Source organism: Amia ocellicauda, chromosome 22 (assembly GCF_036373705.1).
Source record: "Amia ocellicauda isolate fAmiCal2 chromosome 22, fAmiCal2.hap1, whole genome shotgun sequence".
NCBI lineage: Eukaryota > Metazoa > Chordata > Actinopteri > Amiiformes > Amiidae > Amia > Amia ocellicauda.
Window position 1 is genome coordinate 2,632,375 of NC_089871.1, and position 24,523 is coordinate 2,656,897.

Consider the following 24,523-nt stretch of genomic DNA (forward strand, 5'->3'; position numbering starts at 1 on the left):
GCCCTGGCCGGTGAACTCAGGTTAATGACTTGTGTGCCATTGTCCCAGTTCCCTCTGTGTTGACAGTGTGCCCTGTGCTGAGGGTGAGGGGGTGCGGAGGGAAGAGAGGAGAGAGGGGGCTGTACGATATGGGCATTCCAGCACAGCCCAGAGTTATATATTCTTATTCTTATTTTTCCTCCTTCCTACTTTTCACAACCTTTATTTCTCTCGGTTCTATTCCCTACTTCTCCTCCTCCTGTTCTTTTCTCTCCTTCTCCTGACCTCTCCTCATTTCTTCTCCCTTTTTCTGCTCCTTTTTCTCTTCGGCATTCCTTCCCCCAGTGTTCTTGTCCTCTTCTTCCTCCGTCTTATTCTCTTTCCCCTTCTCTGTGTCCTTCCCGTGTTTTGGTTTGCTTTTTGGTGTGGTTGCTGACCGTCGTGCCTAGTTGATGCTAAACAGAAAGAGGTGGCCACCCTTACAGTATCCCCCCCAGACAGAAACAAAACCTGCACTGCTTTGTACTTTGTATCATCCCACTTACATATTATCTCCATATCCAGGCTTCTCCTTCCCTAATGGGAGCTTACCGTAGTAAATGCACTGTAATGTTGCAGTTTATCTGTGGTTTTACTGAGCATTTACTTTCCTTGGCTCTGGTTTTTGTTTGACTATACCTCTCCATGCTGTACATTGCTCTGTTTGGTGTACTGTTCTTGACTTTGGTTTTGCTCTGGGGTGCTACAGTAAACGAAACACTATAGGGGCTTATCATGTGATGTGTGGAGGTAGTTTTGATAAAAAGGCACCATGATGGGTCAGCATACAGGGTGAAGGAAAAGTCACTTTACATACATACATATAAATACACATCAATAAGGAAATGCTGACCCTCTGATTAAATAAAGTTATATTTTGGATAAAGTGAGTGTATTTATTTACCGTTCATCTACCAGCATAATAGCACTTCATCTCAAAAGCTGGGGTGTAACACAGTGCACTCCAAAATGTCCTGACCTCAATCCAATAATAGAACACCTCTGGAAGGAACTGGAAGGGAATTGTGGATGAGGAGCGTGCACAGCGTCTGCAGTAGAAACGGCTCCGTACAGCAGGAAAGGAATTTGCACTTGTCCCCTTGCCCTATTGGGGAAGCAGCGTATGATTCCGATAGTGTGACAAAAGTGAAAGAAGGTCATCTACAGCTGTCTCCTTTGACCAGCTCTGGTGTGTGTCTGTGGGGAAGGAGAGGACGGGGACTTTCAAGGGGGGTGAACTCATCCTCTATTGAGTGTCCCCTGACAGGAGCAAGAGGTCAGAGTGGGGAGCGAGCGGCCAGCACGTGGGGAACAGAAGGGGCAGACAAAGGGACAGAAAGTGGAAATGGGGTGTTGGATCTGGCTGCGTATCATCCGGCCCGGTGAGAATAGCCACTACATCAACTCCAGCTGGTCTCCAAAGGGTTAATGGATTGGGCTGCACAGCAGGGGTCGGAGGTCACCAGGGCAGCGCAACCAGGCTAATTGGCCACTCTGTGCAAACAGGGAGCACCGTGGGCTGCAGTGAGGAGGAGAAGGAGGGAAGAGGGGGACACTGTCATACAGAAATATAACAGAGGAGGCTCAGACAATGCCAGAGATGTATGGCGGTGATCAGTTATGACTTGGAGACAGTTTCACTCGTTGATCTCTCCCCATTATCATTCTGTAGGCCCTGAATGCGTGCTACAGTTTGGAAACTAACAAACAAACACAAAAGTATGCAGTGAGACTCTTCATATCTGTATATCTATAGAGGTGGTTGGGAAATCTACTACCATAACATTTTAAGAACTAAAGTACGGGCGATCTCTCTAGATATGGGAATTGCCAGGGAGGTTTGACATCCTAAGTGCTGCAAGATAACGTAAGTATATATATATATATATATATATATATATATATATATATATATATATATATATATATATATATATTTGTGTATTTTAAGATACAATTGTTTATTTAACCCTACTAATGACTTGATCTTAATTGTGATTGCCCCCCCAACAACAACCTCCCATCCTACTGTACTCTGTGCCTGGCTCTATTGTAACTATTGCTCTATTGGGCTTTTTGTTTTGGGCTTTTGAAATGGGACTCCCAGTGAAAAGGCGTCTGTATAATATAAATGCGATGGATTGGCTCCAAGGACGCAGCTCGCTTCTCCTGAATGGTTTATAGTTGCTGCCTGGTGGGGCTGATGATCAATATTGTGCTGCTATCAACTCAAGACAGGGCTGGGTCGGAAAAGAATGGCAACATTTGGGATTCAAATGCATGGCAGTAGGGTCCAAAATCAATCTGCATGTACCCATCTGTGTGCAAATGCCATCGCTTATAAACCAAGGATTCGTTCTTTTAATTGAGAGATGTTTGGCGCATAATGTTCAATGTGTTTCAGTCCAGGTTACATTGTCAGTCTGAAAGTAATCGTCTTAATGGGAGAAAAAACTCTACTTTATGTAGTTAATCTTCCAGACTGAAGAAAAAGAAAGATGATGTAACAGGAGTCACACAGTAGAAATGTTTGGGATTGAAGGGTTTAAAAGAGAGGTTGTGTTTAAATTTTGTGTATCTGATTGAAAGGGGTTAATTGAAAGGAAATGGAAAGGCAAAGAAATGTATAAGGGAAGAACATTCCCGTTGCTATAAATCTCGGCCAGTTCCTATCACAATGGATAAGTTTGAGCCTAATAGGTTAATGGGTAGAGGTTCATACAAGTGTAGAAGGAAAACTTCCAGTTTAGAATTGAAAAACAAAAGATCCTGTTAGGCATTGTTTTTAAATAGGAATCAATTACCTAAACCCTCTTTTACTTTCCATTTTTGTCTTATTTTGGCTTTGACTGATTGTACGTCACTGTACATGCTGGCACGCTGACAGATAGCCGTGGTGGTATTTGTTGTACAGCAGAAAGGGTTAATGATTTCTAGCAAGAGCAGGACAGGGTTAATGTTCATTTCACCTCTGGAGCAACAATGGCCACTGCCAGGAGCTGCGGCACGGTCTCTACTGGGAGTCCAGCGTCTTATGGCCTCACATTTGGCCCCCCACCTCAGGGGTTATACAGTGCGCTTTCTATTACCATAATTATTGGAAAGGCAGGGAAATACCAAAAGACAGCTGCGCACAGTGTATGTAATAGTCTGCAGATGAGTCCTTTTGTGTTAGTGACAGCAGCAGTCCTTTTGATAGACCGAATGCTATGTCCCGGGCAATTTCCAGGGCAGCGGGAAAAGCTGCTCACCTGATTCGAGGTTCCAGTTCCTCCCAGAGATATTCTACAGGAGTGAGGTCAGTCCATCCCATTGCCAGTCTTGTCCAAGCAACACTCAGACCTTTTCAGAACATCAGTGGGTCCTAATTTACACACCGGTAGGAATGATTTATTCACGCCTCCCTGTTCCCACCAGGCTGGACATCAGCTCACCATGACCCTGTACTGGATGTAGCCGTTCCTGCAGATGGTTGGATCCATGGGTTCTTGATTTAGTCTTTTATGTATCATTTGTGCTTTTCTAAAATCCATGCCCTGAATTAAAAAATCTTGGCAATGGTGAGTTTTAATTAGGGGCAAGTAACCTGCTGATGTGATTCGATGGGTTCCAGTGAAAACTCTCTTCTTTCTGCTCTGCAATACAGTCTCACAGCTCAGGAGAAAGACTGTAAATACTGTTGAGCCAATGAGGAGACGTATCTGTACAAACTGAAGATTTGAGTGTGTAAATAAAATCTGAAACTTGAAAATGTGCTCAATTGAAGATGAATTAAGACACAGATGAACATATAATGGTCTAACAGATACATTTAGGTTGCATAGAGAGTATTATTGAGTACTTTATTTTATTTATTTATTGATTTATTTTTTATTGGCTTTTATTAACACAAAAAAATGACAAAAAAAGAAAATAATAATAATAATAATAAAAAACATACATGAAATATAAATGATTATAATGAATATATATAAAAAAAATACATATATATATATATATATATATATATATATATATATATATATATATATATATAAGTACATGGCCAGGCCACCCCCCAGATCAAACACAAAAAAAAACACACACGGAAGTCAAGGACAGTCAATTGATATGAACTAAGGTTTGTCCCCCCCACTCTCAATATAATCCCACAAGGGAGACCATATATTCCAAAATGTGGCAGATGTATTGCACAGATCATATGTTAGTTTTTCCAAAGGTAAGATATTTGATGCCTGAGAGGTCCAAAGTTTAAAAGAGGGGGCTGTATCTGAGTTCCATAATAGAAGAATGGACTTTTTGGCTAAAAATATTAGCATGTCAAGAAGTTTCTCTCGGTTAGGATCTAGAAATAAATTTGGCTCTATACCTAAAAGATACAAAAGGGGTGACATGTCAAATTTAAAATGGAGTATATCCTGTATAGCCCGATGAATAGAGCACCAAAATGGTTTAATTTTATCACAATGCCAAAACACATGCATATAGGTACCCAATGCAGAATTGCATCTACGGCACTGGGGAACACTCAGCTGACATCCTGCCGAGTCGAACTGGCGTAAGATAAGTTTTGAAAATAAGTGTATAGTTAAGTTCTCTAACATTGTTCGAAATTGAAGAAGAATAGACTTTCTCACACATTTTTGACCAAATTGAATCCTCAATAGGGTGATTGAGATCTGACACCCAGAGCGGTTTGAGGGGCAGGAAAGAGGACGTGGCTTTATTTGATAAAGTCAGATAAACTTTAGGGATTATTTTTGACATAGAGGTGGTAGTAAGTAAAAGTTTTTCAATGTCATCAATTTGTAAACGAAATGTGTTTCTTTGAGTTAGTGATTTTATAAAATGTCGAAGTTTAAGATACTTAAAGAAATCTTTTTTAGGTATTATGAATTCACTACTAATTTCAGCAAATGTTTTGAGAGTATTTTTCTCAAACAAGGGTGATAGGCTATGAATACCCCTATCCAACCAATGTGGGAAATCTGGATTGTGAGTAAGGGGGGAAAATTGAATACATTATTGAGGTTAAATTAAATTGCACTGAATGAAATTGAGTGTTAAATTGTGGTCTGGACTAGGGTTCAGGTTAGTCCCCAGTAAACTTAAGATTTAGTTAAGGTTAGGATTGCATTTCTCCTGACTAAATCAGTTGTGGATTTGTATGGGCCTAGTTAAAACGTTTTGGTGTGAAATGAAGATTAGGGTGTTTAAATTATATTCACAATTAAAAAACAAATCTTTATTTAAAGTTTTGTGAGTGTCTGTCCTGTCAAAATGCATTCCCTGAGATCCTATAAGACACATTTGGATGAGACCCTGCAAACAATCAAAGCTTAAGATGGGCTGAACCACCTCTTCTTGTTAGTGACCTTTTTATACTCTTATATTTTCAGACCTGATCACTTTTCAAACTCACAGAATGCAGTGGGATCTTTAAAACAAACAGACACGCAAGAAACTGATCAAACATTCATTCCTCGTATTTCGTCATCTGTTGGAACAGATACATTTTCAGTTTTTCTAACACCTGACAGATCGAGCTCTGCGCTGTCTGGTTGAGACTGGACCAGACCTTTTAATATAGATATCCATTAACTTAAAAAAGGATATCCTCTTTGTTAAACTGGCCCAGCTCCCCGTTTAACTCATTCATCTGCCCTGAAGACCGAGAAGGCGCTCAGAAATGAGCCTATTGAAGTGTCCCGGGACAGAGTCAGCGGCCCAGGTGATGGATAGGAAAAGGGGCAGGTCCCCCCAGTGCCCTGAGATGGTCTAATTATCCTGTAAATCTCCCTGGACAGACAGGGCCTGACAATGGGCTGCTCGGAGGGGCCAGGCCTCGGTCGCCCCTCTCAATGGCTCAGAGCTGAAGACTTGAGATTAAACAGTTTGTGCTCCTGGTCCACACAATGGGGCTCAATAACTGCCGGCCTGTAAAACTGTACAACAAATTTAAAAAGGAAGCTGTAGAGGCAATGTGACACCCAGAGGATAATAGGCCTCTTTAGTGCAGGAGTCTGGTCCTTGTGCGGGAGGGAAATATATGACTCCCGGTGTTGTGAGGACTGGAATACATTCTGGCACCGATTCACCACGCGGCCACCAGACTCAGGCTTATGTTGTTGTCCCGGTAGCTTCCACATTCATTTATTTCCTGAACTGTTTTCTTTCAGACTACTTTGCCATCATTAATTAGTTTAGTTTCCCCCCCTGTGCTTTCTGACTGATCTACTTACTATTTTTTAACTATACTGTGTGACTAGAAGACCTCTTAAAAACGATTGTAACGATGGCAGATCCTGTTTGCACAAACATGCGGAACATCATGTTTCTGTCCCAGAATGCTTCCTTCTACAGTTCTTTGCATTGTTCGTAGATTTTTTTCTGTTTTTTAGTAAAAGCTTTGGTCCAGAGTTATTTATCTGGATATTAACACAGGCTATGAACTCTATTTCTCTGTGATCACAGTGTCTTCTGGATTATGATCAAGGATGGTTTTAAACTACTTTATTGTTCTAAAGACTTGACTAATTGAATGATTAATGTACTACTATTCTCCAGGATAAATAATAAAAAAGGGTACTGTATTGCAAAACAACAATGTATTCTATTATTATTATTATTATTATTATTATTATTATTGTGTTTTAAATGTGAAACAGGTGAAAGAAAAACAGAAAACGAATACAGTAATTAAGCACCAACTGAACATAAACCAGAAGACACTTCTGAACACATTTAAAACACACAAGCCCTTTCCACATTAGAATCGCATTTCATCTTGCAAAAACACATTGTGTACATTACGATTGTGTGATTTATAATAAAATAATAATAACAACTGGGAAATCCTTGAAGCAAATATTATAATAAGATGTTTAACCATGCGTATGATTTTTTTTTCTTCTACGTTTTCATTTGGAACAGATGATTACATCACTTTAGGAGTATTGGACAAAGTATTGAAGGGAAAAATAAGAGACTAGTAATATTAATTGACAGTGAAGTTCATAAACGATCCACAACCCCATTGACTGGAATCCAGATGTTCCAGCAGTTAGTACAGTGCGCCACTAGCGCCATCGTGTGGCCACCAAAGGGAATGCTGTTAAACCATAAGTATTGTATATTGTTTTATGATGTATTTATATAAAGCAATTTGTTTTAAGAAATATATGATACATTTAATGCACGATTTAATATTATGACTGTCCATTGTATACATTAGTTTAACAATACAAATCTTTTAAATGTTTGTACTTGTTTCTAATATAGAATCTTTGCGCCATCTGTTGTCCTGATGCAGGAAAATATAAAAGTTCTCGTTTAGGATTAGGCTATATATATATATATATTTTATTTTTATTTTTTTTATTTGACTTTACTATTTTTCTACTACTACTAACCTACTACTACTACTACTACTACTACTACTACTACTACTACTACTTATAGCATAATGATAATAATAGTAATAATAATGAAGTACAAATGTTTTACAGTTTTGAAGAATATTAATTAATTTGTTTTCCACATATGTAGGTTTTTATTTATTTAATCATTTATGAAAGATTCACTGATGAAATTCATTCTCCTTTGGTTATTTGTACTCTACCGCTTTAAGAGTCCTGACTAATCGCACACCGATACCCACGTTGTAAGACACGACGGCTCGATTGGCCACGCCTGCCCGGGCTGCCCATGCTGACCGAGGGAAGATGGACGCCTATGACTTGTTCCGCAGGCTGGGATCCGGAGCCAAGTTTGATTTCAAGAAATTCGGCAAAGATGCGGAGAGGTTTAAGGTGATGATGAGGCGCTGAGGGCCGGGGTGTCTGAGCATCGCGGGGGGTCGGTTTATTGTGTTCACTGGGGGCTGCGCATGGCTGTTTGGTGAAGCTTTGCTTTGGCTTTAACTGCTGAACTAGACGGACAACTTCAACACTTTCACACCCGCATGGCGTGTCTGCTGCCACAAAGTGTGTTATTGGGAAACTGGACTGAAAAGCAGTGCCAGGTGTGTGAAAACGGACAGGCGATCATCTGTATTGACAGTATTGTTCACTATAAACGGCACAGCGACGCACATGCTGTTTCAGACACTGATCTGTATGCATCTTCAAAACCTCGTCTGGGCAAGTCAGTGAGTCGGGGCCACCCACCCCCCAGTGACCCTCACTCACCAGTATTCAATACAGATCAATATAGCTGACCAGATCCCATTACTTCTAACAAGCTGATTATAGCACAGGTCGTTATTCTGCAATGTATACATGCAATACATCGTTTCTTAAATATGATATGTACAATAGCTATGCATTTAATGGTGCCGGCATAAAGCCTCGTTTAAACCCTTGAGTTGTCTGTGATTGCAGGTGGTGAAGTCCCAGAGACCTGAAGAGAAAGCCTCCTCTGATATCCTGGCCAGCATTGACTTCTTCGGCACGGGGGGCCTTGTCTCTCAGAGCAATGGACGGGGCAAGGTTGGCACAGCGCCCCCCAAAGGCACAGCAACTTTGGGAGAGGAAGAGGAGGAGGAGGAGGAGGAGAGGAGTTCAGACTTGGAACAGGAGATCGAAAGTCATCCACCAGCTGGGAAGAGGAAGAGAACTGCTGACAAACCAGTGAAGAAGAAGAAGAAGACAACGAAAAACCAAAGTGCAGGTATGGCAGTAGGGCCGTGAAAATGCATTTCACTCCTCCCTGATCACACGCCCTCCTTCAGTGGTTCCCCACCCTGGACACCTTTTATAAAGCCCTGCGATTGGCCGTCTCTCACTCTGTGTTGCTTTCTGATTGGCCGTCTAGCTGCAGATACTGAAGACGCCACTGAGAAGTCCGAGGGTGCCGACAGTGAGGGCATTCAGTGGATGTCTGCGCTGGACAAGAAAGCCAAAGGGTCTTTGGACAAGAGTAAGGACAAGACCTGGAAGAGACTGAAGCATCTGCAGCAGGAGAAGGTATGCATTGAATTCAGTCTAAAATGGACAAAATGCTCTACAAATGTCAGACAGACTGGTGCTGGTGCTCACAGTCTAGTTAAACCCTCTCCAGACAGAGAAAGAGAAATTGACGACCAATCCTGAGCATCAGAAGTGATCAGACCGGTTGACAGGCATTACTTGGTGCCCTAGCCTTACTCAGTCCACCGTGTTTTCAATCCCTTCGTCCAGGTCAATAAAATCCGGCACCAGAACAGGATAAACGTCCACGGATCTGACGTCCCCGACCCCATGACCACCTTCGAGCAGATCCAGGAGGAGTACGGCATCGACCCGCGCATCATCCAGAACATCCGCCAGGCCGGCTTCGAAGCCCCCACCCCCATCCAGATGCAGGCCATCCCACTCATGCTGCATGTGAGTCCCCCCTCAAGACCATCTCTGCCTTTCCTGGTCTCGTCCTGCCTTCCTCTCTCTCTCTCTCTCCCGCTCTCTGTCTGAAGTTCCCATGTTCCGGCTTTTCCAGAACCGGGAGATCCTGGCGTGTGCGCCCACTGGCTCGGGGAAGACGGTGGCATTCTGCCTGCCCATCCTCGCCGCGCTGCGCAAGCCTGTCAACAAGGGCTTCAGAGCTCTGGTCATCGCACCCACCCGAGAGCTGGCCAGCCAGGTGAGGGCAGACCCAGCTGGGGTAGTAAACTAGCAATCTACCCACCCCTTCTCCCTCAGGATTGTACAGGTGGGTGGCAGCGTAATGTTGCGTTGTTGTGTGTTGTGCAGACTCATCGGGAGCTGGTGCGGCTGTCCGAGGGCCTGGGCTTCAGGGTGCACATGATCGACAAAGGGGCGGAAGCAGCCAAAAAATTCGGGCCCAAATCTGCCAAGAAATACGGTAAGGAGTGCAGCACACAGAGCAGTCAACTGAATAGGTGTATATTTGTGTGATTTGTGACAGGCTCATCTAAGAGCTGTGTTTTACGTTTGCTTCTCGCCCAGATATCTTGGTGACGACTCCCAACAGATTAATTTACCTGCTGAATCAAGACCCCCCCTCAGTGGACCTCAGCAGGTGAGTCGTCTTTTATTTAATAACCGCGCAGAGTCTGAGTTGCACTGCTTGGCTCCGCGCCGTGTCGGGGCTGAGTGTTGTGTGTTGTGCCAGCGGCAGGGTGCGTTATAAGGGCGCTGACGCTGTTTGTTGGACACTGTTTGCAGGGTGGAGTGGCTGGTGGTGGACGAGTCGGACAAGCTGTTCGAGGACGGAAAGAGCGGCTTCCGGGAGCAGCTGGCCACTGTGTTCCTGGCCTGCTCCTGCCCGCGTGTGCGCCGGGCCCTGTTCAGCGCCACCTGCGCTCCCGACGTGGAGCAGTGGTGCCGGCTCAACCTGGACAGCCTGGTCTCCGTCAACATCGGGCAGAGGTACCTGAATGCTGGGGACTTAAGTGAAGCCTCTGTCGCGCTGTCGCTCTCTGACGCTCACTCCCTCACCCTTTTCCTCCCTCTTCGTGCAGGAACTCCGCTGCCGACACAGTGGAGCAGGAGCTGCTGTTCGTGGGCACTGAGAGCGGGAAGCTGGTGGCGATGAGGGACCTGATCAAGAAGGTATGAAACTTTTCCCTTTTCACCCTTGCCTTCCTCTTGATGAAGTCCTGGGATGTCATCACGTAAATGGTTCAGGAATTCTTCCCACACTGAAACACACAGCAAGAGGAAACTGATAGGCCCCGACCCAGAGATAAGACTCACTCTCCACTACTTCCCATCATGCACTTTGATCACGGTTCATGTTTTGTTTTTGTTTGTAATTCGTTATCTGTCTGGCAATTACTCCCGGAGCTCAGGGATTGAAATCATTCTCCTGCTACACATTAGATCCCAAACATGTTTTGGTAGCTGCCGAAATTATCCTTTCTCTTCGAACTGATCCGCAAAGCTGTTGTTATTTGCCTCCAGGGTTTCCTCCCCCCGGTGCTGGTGTTCGTGCAGTCGATCGAGCGTGCCCGGGAGCTGTTCCACGAGCTGGTCTACGAAGGGATCAACGTTGACGTCATCCATGCGGAGCGCACTCAGCTGCAGGTGCCCAGTCCGGCTGGCAGAGGGCAGTGTTGCTCACGCCCACAGTGACACTCCAGGCCTTTCCTATTGCACAGTAGAAGCCACAAATGAGGGAGGGTGCAATATTGTAGTTTCTTCTCCTCTCTCCAATATCATAACCAGTGAGAGAATCCATTTCAGACCATTTTGCTAATAACTAACTGATCTGAGGATCTCATCTCGGTGATTCTTATTTAAGGGAATCAACTTCATTAAGTTTGTTCCAGACCTCTACCACCCTTTGTGTAAAGACATTCCCCTTATTACCCCACTAAATTACACTTCCTCATCATTATCCATTGCTATACTCAGGTTCTTGTAGCTTTGTTATCCTCAAGTAACAGTACAGTACATTTACAGACTTTCTACAGGTGTAAAATGAGACGTTTTGTAATTTGTAAAGCACACGCGTGCAACCAATAGTGATTAACCCTGTCTTTCTGCCTTGCCGCTCTTCCCCAGAGAGACAACGTGGTGAGCAGCTTCCGCTCCGGGAAGATCTGGGTCCTGATCTGCACTGCACTGCTGGCCAGAGGCATCGACTTCAAGGGCGTCAATCTGGTGATCAATTACGACTTCCCCACCAGCTCTGTGGAGTACATCCATCGCATTGGTGAGCTCTGACACACCCTGCCTTTGTGTTGGTAGCTGGATGGAAGACTAATAAGCTAATGTTTTCTTTTTGCCTAATATAATAACACTAGAAATGTTGTTAATGAGTATCTATTATATTCCAGAAAGCATTTCTATTGCATCAGAGTATAAAATGAAGTTTTTATTGTCATGCAAAACCGATCCCACTGTCTCCACTGAAACAAACTGACTGGAATTGTGCGGCTTATCAGCGTATCTCTCAGCATTTGGTTTTCTTTTATTAACCTGATTTCTGTGTTTTCCGCTGTGTAGGTCGCACCGGCAGAGCAGGGCATCGTGGGAAAGCCATTACTTTATTCACAGAGGATGACAAGCCCTTGTTACGCAGGTGGGCTCGGTTTCAGCCGGTTCTCAGATCTTGAGTAAGAAAGTCTTCCGAGCCGGCGCAGCTGACACCTTGATGTGTCCTAGTGAGAGACAGGCGGCTGCTCTCGAGGCCTGCGGGGAATAGGCCTTTTAGCTGCTTGCGATTGCTTTTGTTTGCTCTGTATCTTCCGTGGCTGTGTAAGATCCCGGAGGTGGGCTGTGCTGATACTGTGGGAAATCCCAGGAGAAGCCAAACTGAGCCTGGGGAGACAGAGAACAGAGCGCCTTGTAGGGTTTCTCATCTTTTCCCCTCCTCTGTTCTTATCTTCAAAAGCACACCTGTGCTGCTTTTGAAACCCAAGCAAAGATGCGTCCGAAAAAAAAGAAACGGGGTCTTCAGTCCTCCGTGGAAATTGATCGGGGCATTTTTAAATCGAGAGAGTTGGGCCGCTGTGTGTTCTGGGGGAGGCTGAGATGGTCACAGATAGTGCTGCTCTGACCGATGCCTGTCTCTTGATTTGCAGTATCGCCAACGTCATCAAACAGGCTGGCTGCCCGGTCCCTGAATATATGATTGGATTCAAGAAAATACACAGGTATACCCGAGTCTCCAAACCACTGAGACACTTTTCCACATCCTGGTTAAATAAATCACTCCATGTAAGAGTTGCTTCTGCTCATGGGTACCCACTGTGCTTTGTGTGAATGGTTGTTTAATGCTTGTTAAAAATGTGCGATGCTGTGTTTATAACCTTTGTGTTTAGACGGTTTGACTGGCTTGTCACTGGGACAGTCTTTATTTTATCATTGTTTTGATTTGCAGTAATTTGGTAAAAGCCTCAATAGAACCGCGGTGATTAACTTCTCTGAACGCAGATCAGCTTAACGGGATTACAGGTCGCCCCCGGCTTGCATAGGAATGAGAACTGCTCTTATTTGGGGGACGTTACTCTACATGCTAAGTAGATCTGAGCGGCACTGTTTTTTGTTTTTTTGCCTCCTCAGCCAAGAGAGAAGGAAGATGATGAAGAAGCCCCCCAGAAGAGCCACCATCAGGACCACCCCCCGCTTCCTGCTGAAGAAAGGTCACGGCAAGGGTAAAAGGTTAGTTCCTGTTTTCATCCTGGGCCCTATTCCCTTCTTCCCCTTCTGGTTTCTGTCTTAACTCCAGTGTTAATAAACTCACATGATGCTCAGGCGCTACATTTCCAGTCTTCATCAGCTGTTCTCCGGCATTCAAATCCACAAACACATGATGAGCACGAGTCATGCAACCAGTCTCTGTGGTTTCCAAAGCAGTTATAGTTTACATAGCCTATATGTATGTACATTAATTTGGCCTTTGTGTGCTTTTTACTCTAGCAAAAACACAGAGAAAGAAAAGAAGAAGGAGAAGAAATCAGGAAATGTACAGAATACACCTGGAGAGACGACCGCAACATGACAACTGAGCTGTGAACCGCAATGAACTGATCGATGGATGAATGGCCCTCTCACTGTACATGGTTAGCGTCTCTCGACACTGATTGTCTAGTTTGATCAGTGTCTGTGACTGCAGGCCTTTCAGACTCCCAGGCCTGGTACTGTCCCCCGGAGCCCTGCCCCCTGGCATGGCCTCATTGCCCCTCTCTCTGGATTGTCATGATCAGCCTCTTTTGTGTCTACACCCTAAAGCCACAACAGGAAAATACAGGAGTAGCAGTGCTGACCCATCTGAGCAATGCAGTTGTTATTTTCCTTTATAATCCAGCAGGCTCATTTTTCTTTCCATATTTCTCTATATGTCTCTACTTTGTGTACTGTTATAGTTCACTATCCAGTGTGGATGTGTTTAATGCTGACGGATGCATTAGGCGAGGTGTTCGTTTGAGGGACTGGTGCTGTTGTCTGGAAAGCTCTGAATTACCTGGAAACAGAGCGGAAGAGGTTCAATCCCCCCCCTTCCCAATAGATGAAAGCTATAACACCCTCCCTATCTTGAATGACTGTCGTTCACAATTAATGTCTTGTATTTATATCGGTCATCTTGGTATTAAACAGATCTTAAATTCTTTACTGAAGGGGTGTGTCTGTTTGTATAGCACATTACTCCCAGTGCACATGATTTGCTTATGATGATGATTGTTACTGTATCTGGTTGCACAAATGGGAACAAGTCCCTGCGATAGATTCACACCCTGGAGGTTGGTTATGGATTTATTTTTCTGTATTTCTGTATTTATTTGTCTGACACTTATCCACCATTACACAATGCAATCTATAAAAAAAATAACAGTGGGATGCTATATAGTAAAATAAGTCATAATCATATGAAACAGTTTGCTGAGAGAGGTATACGTCACGCACAATACAGCTGTGACTTGTATCAAACCACACCGCTTATGATGAAGCATGTCTGAAACTTAAAGTTCAGTTGGTTGCAATATAAACATGACAATCTACTGTATTTATATTGAAATGACATTCATGATAATGAAGAGAGACGGCAGTCTAATCGTGTTGACGTCACTATTGTAATCGAGGCAGGTGACCCGGAAGTGTTTGCACTCGTCTGACTGCTGCTAAGATGGCGTTGCGGCCGGGAGCTGGGGGAGGCGGCAGGTACAGCGTTTCTGTCGATGAAATAGCATTTGTGTCGTTCATTTCTCTGTGCGTGTGTTGATATCTGCTCAAAGTGTTTGCTTTTATTGCCTTTCGAGACGTGGCTGCGACGGCGCTGTTGGTCATTAGCGACACGCTTTCTTCGCCTCCCTGCGCAGGCGTACACAGCGGTGTGGGAGCCTAATACAATAACCGTGTAGTGCTGCTGTCACTTTTTCTCTCACGTTTAAACTTGGTTTTAATAAGTTACTGGATGTGTTATATTTAGTTGTCAAACAGCTGTTTTGTGGTCAGTTGTATCGCATTGTGTTTGTGTGCCGGGAGAAGCATCAGCCAAATGATGAGGGAGCTCTAGTCTAATTGCAGTTCATGTAATATTTCGAGGTGTATATAGACTAGACATCTAAACCGACCACTTATTGTATTGAATGAATGAAACCCCTTAGGCGTCAGTGTCGTAGCTATGAGTATGAAGACGAGTTTTAATTAGCTAGCGACGTCATTTCACAACAGTATGCTTATTTATTTAATTCGGGAACAAACGTCAAAATACATCGTTTTACACTGTCAGTCACTCCTCCCTTTTTATTCGCCAGTGTCGGCGGTATTTCTGTGTTTGTAACGGAGTACTTCACTAGCAGACTGTGTGTATGCATGTATGGAGGACAATGCGATGCTCAGCGGGACTTAAACATCTGTTTAGGATACACAACTACGTCAATTCACAACTACAACTACGTCAATCCAGAGCTCTGACGTCAAATGTTATTGTTTGGACGTCTAACCTGCTGTACGAGTGCGATTAAATCACATGCTGCATGTGATCCCACTTATCCACTGTTTAGTCTACATTTACCACCAAGTGTTGTTGTTGAAGGGAGATGTTGGCATTGGTGTCTGCCAGGACTTTCACATGCCATGTCTTGTTAACTCGCTATCTTCGCAGCTTCACTTTTGCTTGGCTAAGGTGACACTTCATAAAGGCTTGGTTGTCTTAAAAGTAGGATGCTGTGCTTTTAATTAAATGCACCAAGCACTGTGGCCTTGAGTTCAGACTATTTTTTCTTGTTCTGTGATGTCCTTTCTGTATTATTATTATTTTTTTTTACTGATTTAAGTTTCCAAATGATCTTGAAACTGTAGTTCAGTAGTGACCTATGCAAATGAATGGCATTTATATCAATTTGTGTATCCTGCAGTCATTACCCTGATTCTGTTATTTAGCTTTTGGATTAATAGTGTTTGAGGCCATGGAGTTTTATGCAACGGATGCAGATTGAACTGTAGCAAACTGGGCAATGGACACTAAACAAAGTAATGCCTTAAATTAGCAAATGCAATCTGTACTATGACAATGCAACCCTTAGTGCCCCTGCTGTACAGAGTCTGTGTCTTACATGAGCAGTTTGGCATTGGATTAATTATAAAAAAATAAAGAATGCACAGAACATTCACAAAGTAGAAAGATCATCTTTCCCCAAAACAGTGTGATTCTTATACTTCAAAATCTCAGTCCTGCTCCACTGGAGATATTATGATGTACAGGAGCTGGGTAGTGTTGTGTGTTTATAATGGAGAACAGGAGCGCTCATCATTTTTTAATTGGCAGTGCGTTGCCCCTGCCGAGCGACTTAAATAATGGATGGCAGGCAGATGCTGGTCTTCAGAGCTGGTAATGTTAATACTGATCAGTGTAATGTTACCAGACTGGCCCTACATTCCCCTGGTTTGAGTCAGTGCCCTCCTTCTCAGGCTTGGTGTTCCTGCTTTTAAATGTGTCGTGTTCACCCCAGTCCGCCCCTCTGGTGCACTGGGCAGACTTTCTAGTGTCCCAGAATTGAGCTGAACCCTTTCAGAACAGAACAGTGCTCTCTCACTGTTAATGATCAATATGTTTACCCAGTGGTCCTATAGAGCTACAGATTGAACTGGTGTTCGTTCTACCCAAGCCCTTGAACACAAAGGAGCCAGTTATTGAATGATTTAGTCAAGAGAGACGTGATCTTTAGCCACTAATTGAAGTTGCCTCTAAACTTTCGTTTGACATTGGTGCTGTGAATCGAGAGTCACGTAATGCGGAATTCTCCCGAAACCCTCGGTTCAGGTCACAAACACATGGTCAGCAACAGGCTTTATACCTGCCTTCTTTCCTTCTCTACGATTTTCATTGATCTCAAGCAGCACAGTCTTTTCCTCGCTCTGTACCCTCTGGGGCCTGTGAGCTTTTTTTAGGTCACCGCTACTTGAGCATTCAGCTACTTGCATCAGTCTGGACGCCTTCAACATGTTTTAGTTATCCATCCCTGTGAAGCTGGTCATTTAAATCCACTGCGTATTCCAAGCACGATGCACGTGGAGGCAGAATTTGTCATCCTGATTAGGGCAGGAATTGGTAATATTTGTCCAGTGGAGCTTGTGTTCCTTTGCCTCTGATGAGAAACTCGGCGCTCCTGTTGAATGCAAACCAGAAAGGTCTCTCCTCAGGAGGAATAGGGTGTGAAGTCAAATGTGAGCCAGATGCAAAGCAGTTTGAATCCCTTGGTGATCCGTAACCTTGTGCACGGTGTGCCTTTAGAGCAGAACAACATGTTTAACATCATTGTGACTCCACCAGTCCTCTTTTCAAAATCATCTTGAAATACCCACTGTCTTGTGCTGGCATATATAAGGGCCTGCATCTTGAAACTGTCCCTGAAATTCTTTTAACTGTTTGGCTCACTGATTTCTCTGGAGCCCAGGGACATTCTCACTGCTTGCCATGGGGCTTAAATACAAGACTATTAGTTTTTCTTTCCTTTAGAGATATTTGGCAATTCATCCCCAAATTAATTGAATTAATTCCTAGCTGTTAACAGGAGGTACAGGGATAATTCTATTGCTATCATGATCTCTAGCTGCGGTCCCAACAGTTTACTGCTGACTGTATTTCTCTCCATACAGGGGTATCCAATGCGTCCGGGAGCCGCATTTTTAACACCAAGACAATGCTGCAGTGAAAATGTTTCTGTTGCCCATTACAGCTAAGACTCATAGCGTGTGTTGTAACATTGCATATTCCCTGCTGTTTAAAGTGTGATGATGCGCATATATAGTTTTTTATGTGTGTGTTAGTATTAAGCTAAGAGACGAGAGAATAACATTATTGGAATGCTTCAATAATCATTTTTAAAATTGGCGAATCACTTTTTAATGTGATACAGTTCAACTGGGGATTCATTTTCATAATGAAGCTTGAAATTTGAGAGCATAGGTTGTTGTACCCTATCTGAGTATGATGTACTGTAACAGCCAAGAACTACAGCACAAGCGTAGTGCATTTCCACACCATTAAACTGTAGTCTTCATTAAAGGCATGTTATTCATTGTTCAGTGGATGGTGCTAGATATATATGTATATATCTCCTGAACATGAAACACTTTGGATAACCTAAAGAACGCTACCAAAGTTTTACCGCACCTTCAGGTGTTTTAGCTCCAGGTAGACGCATAACATTTCAATTGATGATGATTCATTCACAGGCCTCATCAATAATGAAGATTCTTTGAGAAAGAGAAGGGAGAATCTTGTGAAAGTTTAATGCTCTGGGCTCTGTTTGCTGTTTTTCGGAATAGGATGTGAGTCTCTTTGCACCAAAAAAAATAAAAGAGTGAAAAAAAAGGTCTTGCTTTCATTATGATGACAGCCCAGTTGAAACAGGAGCTAGGCTAGCTGGAATTAAGCCGCCTTTTAACTAATACACTGTGGAGCTCCTTTGAACATACTGATATTAAGGCATACTGCTCTCACCAAAACAGGGGCTTTAGCTAACTATGGTCCATCTCTTGTGTGTACTGTGCATACCTTATGTGATGTTCTGTTAAAAAAAAGAATGCCTTATGGTTTTAATTAAATGTGCCAACCAATATTAAAATGTGTATATATTTGAAAAATCCATTCTCTAGAATTAAATTCCGTGTTGAAATGATCATGCTTTGAAATCTGTATATCTGTCACTTTTTGTGTGCATGGGTTTAGAGCTAGGGGTGTTGATTTCACTGCAGCTTTTATCTCTAGTTATCTCCACTTAAATCCCATCTTTTCCTCTCGTTTCAAACCTCATCCACTTTAATAAAACAAAAACAAACAAGAAATGTGAATCTGAAAACAAAAAGGACAGCTGGAGTTCCCAGCGCTCTTGTCGTAGCTTGACATGGCGGAGCATTCCTACTGGGAGTATGATGATTTAATTGTATTTTATTTTTACGTGGCCAGTGGGGCCTTTAAAAGCAAGGGTCTAGGATTGGAAATGCTCTGCTGATTCCCAAGGCCAGTGTAAGCAGAGCCATTAACAGAGCAGCTCCTACCTATGGGGACAAATTACTTGTTGGCTGGTTTAAATTTAATCATAGCCCACTGGAAGCGCATTGAATCCAGACCTGATCTCGATTGGGCTGCCCAGGCGTCAGGAGGGATTGTGTCATTTCCAATTTGTAAACAGTCTCTCCTATAATGACATCGGAGTTGGCGAGATGTGCTTTAGTGTTTCGCTTTTGAGTCCCGAAGCTGTGTTGCTTGTTTTTTTTGCTTTTCCTGTAAGGAAAGTAATTACTGAGAAAAATCAGACTCTCTGATGTATTGTCTGATTAAAAACCAAGTTAGATCACGCTTATCTTCTACACTGCTTCTGCCACTTGATTCCTTTCAGGTGAGGGCGGGGGCAGGGTAGGAAAGACCTTAAAATCTGAGTTATCTGCTTCCGAGGTGCCCAGGCTAGGTCGGAGCAGGCAGAATATCTATCTTGACAGCCTCCCTCGTGATCGTGCCGCCTGTGTTTCCAAGCGGAGAGCGCTGCCTGCCAGTCCGGGCTCTGTGGGGCTGGGTTGTGCTTAGTCACCAGCAGCGAGCGTGCCGGAGTGAGGGGTGTCTGGATGACTAATGCGGAGAGAAAGGAGGGGGTCACACCGAGACAGAAGGCGAAGGAGCTCTTGTGGGCTCGCCTGCGTCACTAATCCTCCAGTGCGGTCTCTCTCTCTCTTTCTCTCTTTTTCATTCTGCTAAAGCTGAAGATCTCTCCTCTTGAGACAGTTTGGTTTTACCAGATCACACCACTGGGCTAAAATTAAAGGCACACAATGCAAGACAAGTTATGTCCCTTATAGCCATGTGATCATCACCCTTTATTTATTAGGGATGTTATATGGGACACATTCTGTTGTGCATTAGTTAATTTGAATGCAGGTTACTTCCGCTTGATCAATGCAAAGATCCTGTAGAATTAATTAAACACGGTGTAGCTTTGCTTTCAATGCAATATTTATAAGTGTGCGTCTTACAGTCAACTAGAGAGGCAAAATTCAAATAATGCAGGGAAGCCTCTATAATAGTGTTAATAGTCCTTATTGTCCTGTGCAGTTAGCTGTTTTCTGGTTATAACCATTACAAACATTTTTTATTTTCTGTTTTTTTTCTGGGGAGTCTGCTTGCCTGCTTCAGAGCAATTCTTCCTTCTCAGTTTATGCCCTCATCTGGGCTGGGAGAGAGATGGTGTACATAGAGCTTGCATTATTTATGCATTTACTTTGAGAGGATGAGCAGAGAGGAACACAGGTTTGTTTCTACCCTGTGTTGTGTGTATTGATTGTGAAGCATGTTGCTGTCTAACCCTGTCCTTGGCAGAGAATGGGATTATTCGTTAGGAGAACAGCATACCACAGCCCTGGCAGTAATGGTACTTGTTGTTCTTGTGTTTTGCAGCTTCATGTATCCAGTCGGAGGGGGACTCGGGCCTCCACAAGGTGAGTTTCTAATCCAGAGAACAACATCTGCAACACAGATAAGAGTGGATTTATATACACTAGGGTCGTATTGAAAATCTTAAAAGCTTAATGGATAACTTACTCACTTTTTTCCCCCAACACAAATATGCCAAGATAAAGTCTATCCTTTTTTAATGTATGTCTTCACTCACATGTGAATTCCTGTTTTTAGAAGCTTGCAGTATAATGTGCAGTTGGTGCTTTAAAGCCAAGTTTTCCTGAGGCACTGAAACTTGTGCTTAAGTCTGCATCGAGGGGGTGTGTTTTGTTCAGAGGGGGGGCTCTGAATTCTCTTTGAAAGGACAGTGCACATTGATCAGCCTAAACCAGGCAATGCACATGCGGGCACGAGTGACTAAAGCATGTATTAACTCCGCTTCTGGACTCCTTAGTTGAAACCCTCAGGGTAAGCTGAGGATTTTGATGCACCAGAAAAAAGCTAAAAGTGTATTTCACCACAGAGGGAAATGAGGCAGTGGCTTAAGCTAAAGTTTGATGGGGAAAGGAGATAATACGGCTCACTTTCTAATGAAAAAGAGGAGGGGAGATTTAGGAAGAGCTTCCTGGGGAATTGATAAAGGTGATTGTGACTGAAAAGGTTAAGATAAGGTATTGGTGCAACCTTTCAGTCTCAGCCAGAGAGGGCAGAGCTGTGGGTGTGTGAAAAAAACTGCCCAGCCTTGTAGTTGAGGCTGATTCCCTGGTTTCGATAGACATCTTGAGGTGCAGTAGCGATGAGATCTGCATTAAATCAGACGCAGTTTTAAAGAGAAGTTAAACTGTGCTGTACAGACACAATCAGTTCAGAAGACAGGAGAGAAATTATCCTTATCTGTCTCTCGCTCTCTCTCCTCACCCACTCTCTGCACTGGAACAGTCGGATGTGCATCTCCCCATCCTTGTGTTCATATGGAGCTAATTAAAAGTCCACACTGTGCGGATGCTATTGTCTCATTAGTGCTGACATAACCAGATGGGATCGAGGGATCTTAAAGAAAACACACCTCTTTTTGCCGCAATATTTCCTTTGTCCTGAAGGATATTCTTTCATTTTCACCTTTCGTTCAGAGTTTCTTTTGAAGAACCACACATCAAGAGAATAAGATATTCTTCAATGAGATTATGACACTGTATGTAATCTATGAAATATAGCGAACAGGTGGTTATGAAACATCTTTTAATCCTGGTCTCCTTTCAGATAAGAAATTCAAACCAGGCTGTTGGAAGTGGTTCTGAAGCACCATTTCTTGAAGCACAGTTCCCTCCACAGTCTTTGGTTGAAAATCAGTGTTTCCAGACTTATGTTTGGTTAGATCATTAAATATGTGTGTATATATATATATATATATATATATATATATATATATATATATATATATATATATATACACTCACCTAAAGGATTATTAGGAACACCTGTTCAATTTCTCATTAATGCAATTATCTAACCAACCAATCACATGGCAGTTGCTTCAATGCATTTAGGGGTGTGGTCCTGGTCAAGACAATCTCCTGAACTCCAAACTGAATGTCTGAATGGGAAAGAAAGGTGATTTAAGCAATTTTGAGCGTGGCATGGTTGTTGGTGCCAGACGGGCCGGTCTGAGTATTTCACAATCTGCTCAGTTACTGGGATTTTCACGCACAACCATTTCTAGGGTTTACAAAGAATGGTGTGAAAAGGGAAAAACATCCATTATGCGGCAGTCCTGTGGGCGAAAATGCCTTGTTGATGCTAGAGGTCAGAGGAGAATGGGCCGACTGATTCAAGCTGATAGAAGAGCAACTTTGACTGAAATAACCACTCGTTACAACCGAGGTATGCAGCAAAGCATTTGTGAAGCCACAACACGTACAACCTTGAGGCGGATGGGCTACAACAGCAGAAGACCCCACCGGGTACCACTCATCTCCACTACAAATAGGAAAAAGAGGCTACAATTTGCACAAGCTCACCAAAATTGGACAGTTGAAGACTGGAAAAATGTTGCCTGGTCTGATGAGTCTCGATTTCTGTTGAGACATTCAGATGGTAGAGTCAGAATTTGGCGTAAACAGAATGAGAACATGGATCCATCATGCCTTGTTACCACTGTGCAGGCTGGTGGTGGTGGTGTAATGGTGTGGGGGATGTTTTCTTGGCACACTTTAGGCCCCTTAGTGCCAATTGGGCATCGTTTAAATGCCACGGCCTACCTGAGCATTGTTTCTGACCATGTCCATCCCTTTATGACCACCATGTACCCATCCTCTGATGGCTACTTCCAGCAGGATAATGCACCATGTCACAAAGGTCGAATCATTTCAAATTGGTTTCTTGAACATGACAATGAGTTCACTGTACTAAACTGGCCCCCACAGTCACCAGATCTCAACCCAATAGAGCATCTTTGGGATGTGGTGGAACGGGAGCTTCGTGCCCTGGATGTGCATCCCACAAATCTCCATCAACTGCAAGATGCTATCCTATCAATATGGGCCAACATTTCTAAAGAATGCTTTCAGCACCTTGTTGAATCAATGCCACGTAGAATTAAGGCAGTTCTGAAGGCGAAAGGGGGTCAAACACAGTATTAGTATGGTGTTCCTAATAATCCTTTAGGTGAGTGTATATATTAAATAAACATTTCTTGATAAAGCTAAACAAATCTAAAACAGTTAGACAAATAGATGGTTATTAAACATTGCCATTTCTCATCATCATTAAAAAATAGGAAAGTTCCAAAGAAGACACCTCTTATTATATAAATGAAGCTGTCCGCCGTGTTGTGCTCTGAAGGGAGGATATAGTCATTAGGTTTTCCATACTGAATGTTTTGACAGCGCTGTCTGAAGCTCCATTAACTGCAGCCTTCATGACAGTTGTTGCAGAAATAGACTTGAGAGTTTAAGACTCTCTAGACGAAGCAATTAGTCAATCTTGTTAATGCTTAATATGCTGAATTATCAGGAGACTCTAATGGAGTTGGGGAAGCTGCTTACTCTAGAAGATTAAGCCTCTGAGCATACATTATTTTTATTTTGTTTTGGGGGCTTCACATATCACATTTTTAGATGTGATAAACTTTTCACTTTATCTCGTTCCCCTGAGTCTTTGGCCAGGAAGAAACACAGACTTAGGCCTTCTTGCAGATTTACCAACTTGAAAACATTACTAAAGTTAGATCTGTTTTATCTTATGGGGATACAGAGAAAATTATTCATGCTTTTATTTTTCTGCGGGTACATTTTAGAATTTATTTTAAAATGTAACGAATCGCATACAAAGCATTGCATGCTCTGGCACCTTCCTACATTGCTGAGATGCTAAGTCCCTATAAGGTTACAAGACCACTCAGATCCTCAGACCAGGCATTTTTAGCCATTCCTAAGTCTAGATTGAAATCTAATGGAGATCGTGCTTTTGCTGTAAAGGCCCCTCGACTTCGGAACAGCCTACCCTTTAATGTTAGATCCTTTCAGTCAGTCCATGTTTTTAAATCGCATCTCAGAATTAATTTTTATACAGTTGCATTTCCAAATGTATGAAACGGTTAGTAAAGTTTTTTTTTTGTTCTTATTGTTTTTTATGTACTGCATTTGTTCTCCTTGACTGTTTTCATTAGCTTTATTGTTTATTTTTTAATGTACCTTCCTGATTGCATCCAGTTCTTTTTTAGATTTTTAATTCCTTGTAAGTCCTTGTTTTATCTATTGTTATTTTTTTATTTATTGTGCAGCTTTATAAATAAAGTTAATATTATTATTAATAATAATACTCTTATGTAGATAGTGGCTAAAATCAGGAAGCCTTTAGTAAACTCAAATAGGTGTTCTCGTGCCTAGATAGAATAGAAGGTCCTCACAATTTTTAGATATTGGACTGAATTCCTCAGGTGTGTTAATTTCCCTCAATTGTGTGGTGTTTTCTGTTTCAGGGATGATGCCAATGCAACCTCAACAACAGCAACAGGGCTTCCCTATGGTGCAAGTCATGCAGCCCAACATGCAGGGCATGATGGGAATGAACTTTGGTGGCCAGTTGCCACCTGGCGCCATGCCGATGCAGGTTGGTGGTTATCTGTATTAGGCCGAGAGACACTGTAGCTTCTGAATCCACCTCACTG

General features: G+C 42.9%; 2 protein-coding genes across 8 annotated transcripts in view; both read left to right on the top strand.

Annotated features, from left to right (window-relative positions):
* The first annotated feature begins 7,706 nt into the window (after nucleotides 1-7,706).
* Nucleotides 7,707-14,075, top strand: ddx52 (DEAD (Asp-Glu-Ala-Asp) box polypeptide 52). Of its 2 annotated transcripts, none has more exons than XM_066695400.1 (15): nucleotides 7,707-7,829; nucleotides 8,400-8,688; nucleotides 8,833-8,984; nucleotides 9,198-9,383; nucleotides 9,493-9,636; nucleotides 9,747-9,858; nucleotides 9,963-10,035; nucleotides 10,182-10,385; nucleotides 10,478-10,568; nucleotides 10,920-11,042; nucleotides 11,523-11,673; nucleotides 11,967-12,042; nucleotides 12,545-12,616; nucleotides 13,026-13,124; nucleotides 13,383-14,075. In XM_066695400.1, exons 1-15 carry the CDS (start codon nucleotides 7,743-7,745, stop codon nucleotides 13,462-13,464), a joined length of 1,941 nt encoding a protein of 646 aa, XP_066551497.1. In that variant the 5' UTR covers nucleotides 7,707-7,742; the 3' UTR covers nucleotides 13,465-14,075. The 2 variants fall into 2 exon arrangements, with proteins under 2 accessions (XP_066551497.1, XP_066551498.1); XM_066695401.1 differs by lacking the exon at nucleotides 7,707-7,829 and adding an exon at nucleotides 7,880-8,041.
* Nucleotides 14,076-14,571: 496 nt separating this feature from the next.
* synrg (synergin, gamma) overlaps nucleotides 14,572-24,523 on the top strand; it is a 48,012-nt gene continuing 38,060 nt past the window's right edge. For all 6 annotated transcript variants that reach the window (XM_066695394.1, XM_066695395.1, XM_066695396.1 and 3 more), the window contains exons 1-3: nucleotides 14,572-14,621; nucleotides 20,356-20,396; nucleotides 24,335-24,465. In XM_066695394.1, coding sequence (XP_066551491.1) covers nucleotides 14,587-14,621; nucleotides 20,356-20,396; nucleotides 24,335-24,465 — 207 coding nt within the window. In that variant the 5' untranslated portion in view covers nucleotides 14,572-14,586. The remainder of the gene's footprint in view (nucleotides 14,622-20,355; nucleotides 20,397-24,334; nucleotides 24,466-24,523) is intronic.

What these genes read in the sequence shown, in the direction of transcription:
- ddx52 (XM_066695400.1), top strand. Translation starts at nt 7,743, where the DNA reads ATGGACGCCTATGACTTGTTCCGCAGGCTGGGATCCGGAGCCAAGTTT. An exon ending in AAGATGCGGAGAGGTTTAAG is followed by an intron (nt 7,830 to 8,399) that starts GTGATGATGAGG and finishes CTGTGATTGCAG; the next exon opens with GTGGTGAAGTCCCAGAGACC. An exon ending in GGAGTACATCCATCGCATTG is followed by an intron (nt 11,674 to 11,966) that starts GTGAGCTCTGAC and finishes TCCGCTGTGTAG; the next exon opens with GTCGCACCGGCAGAGCAGGG.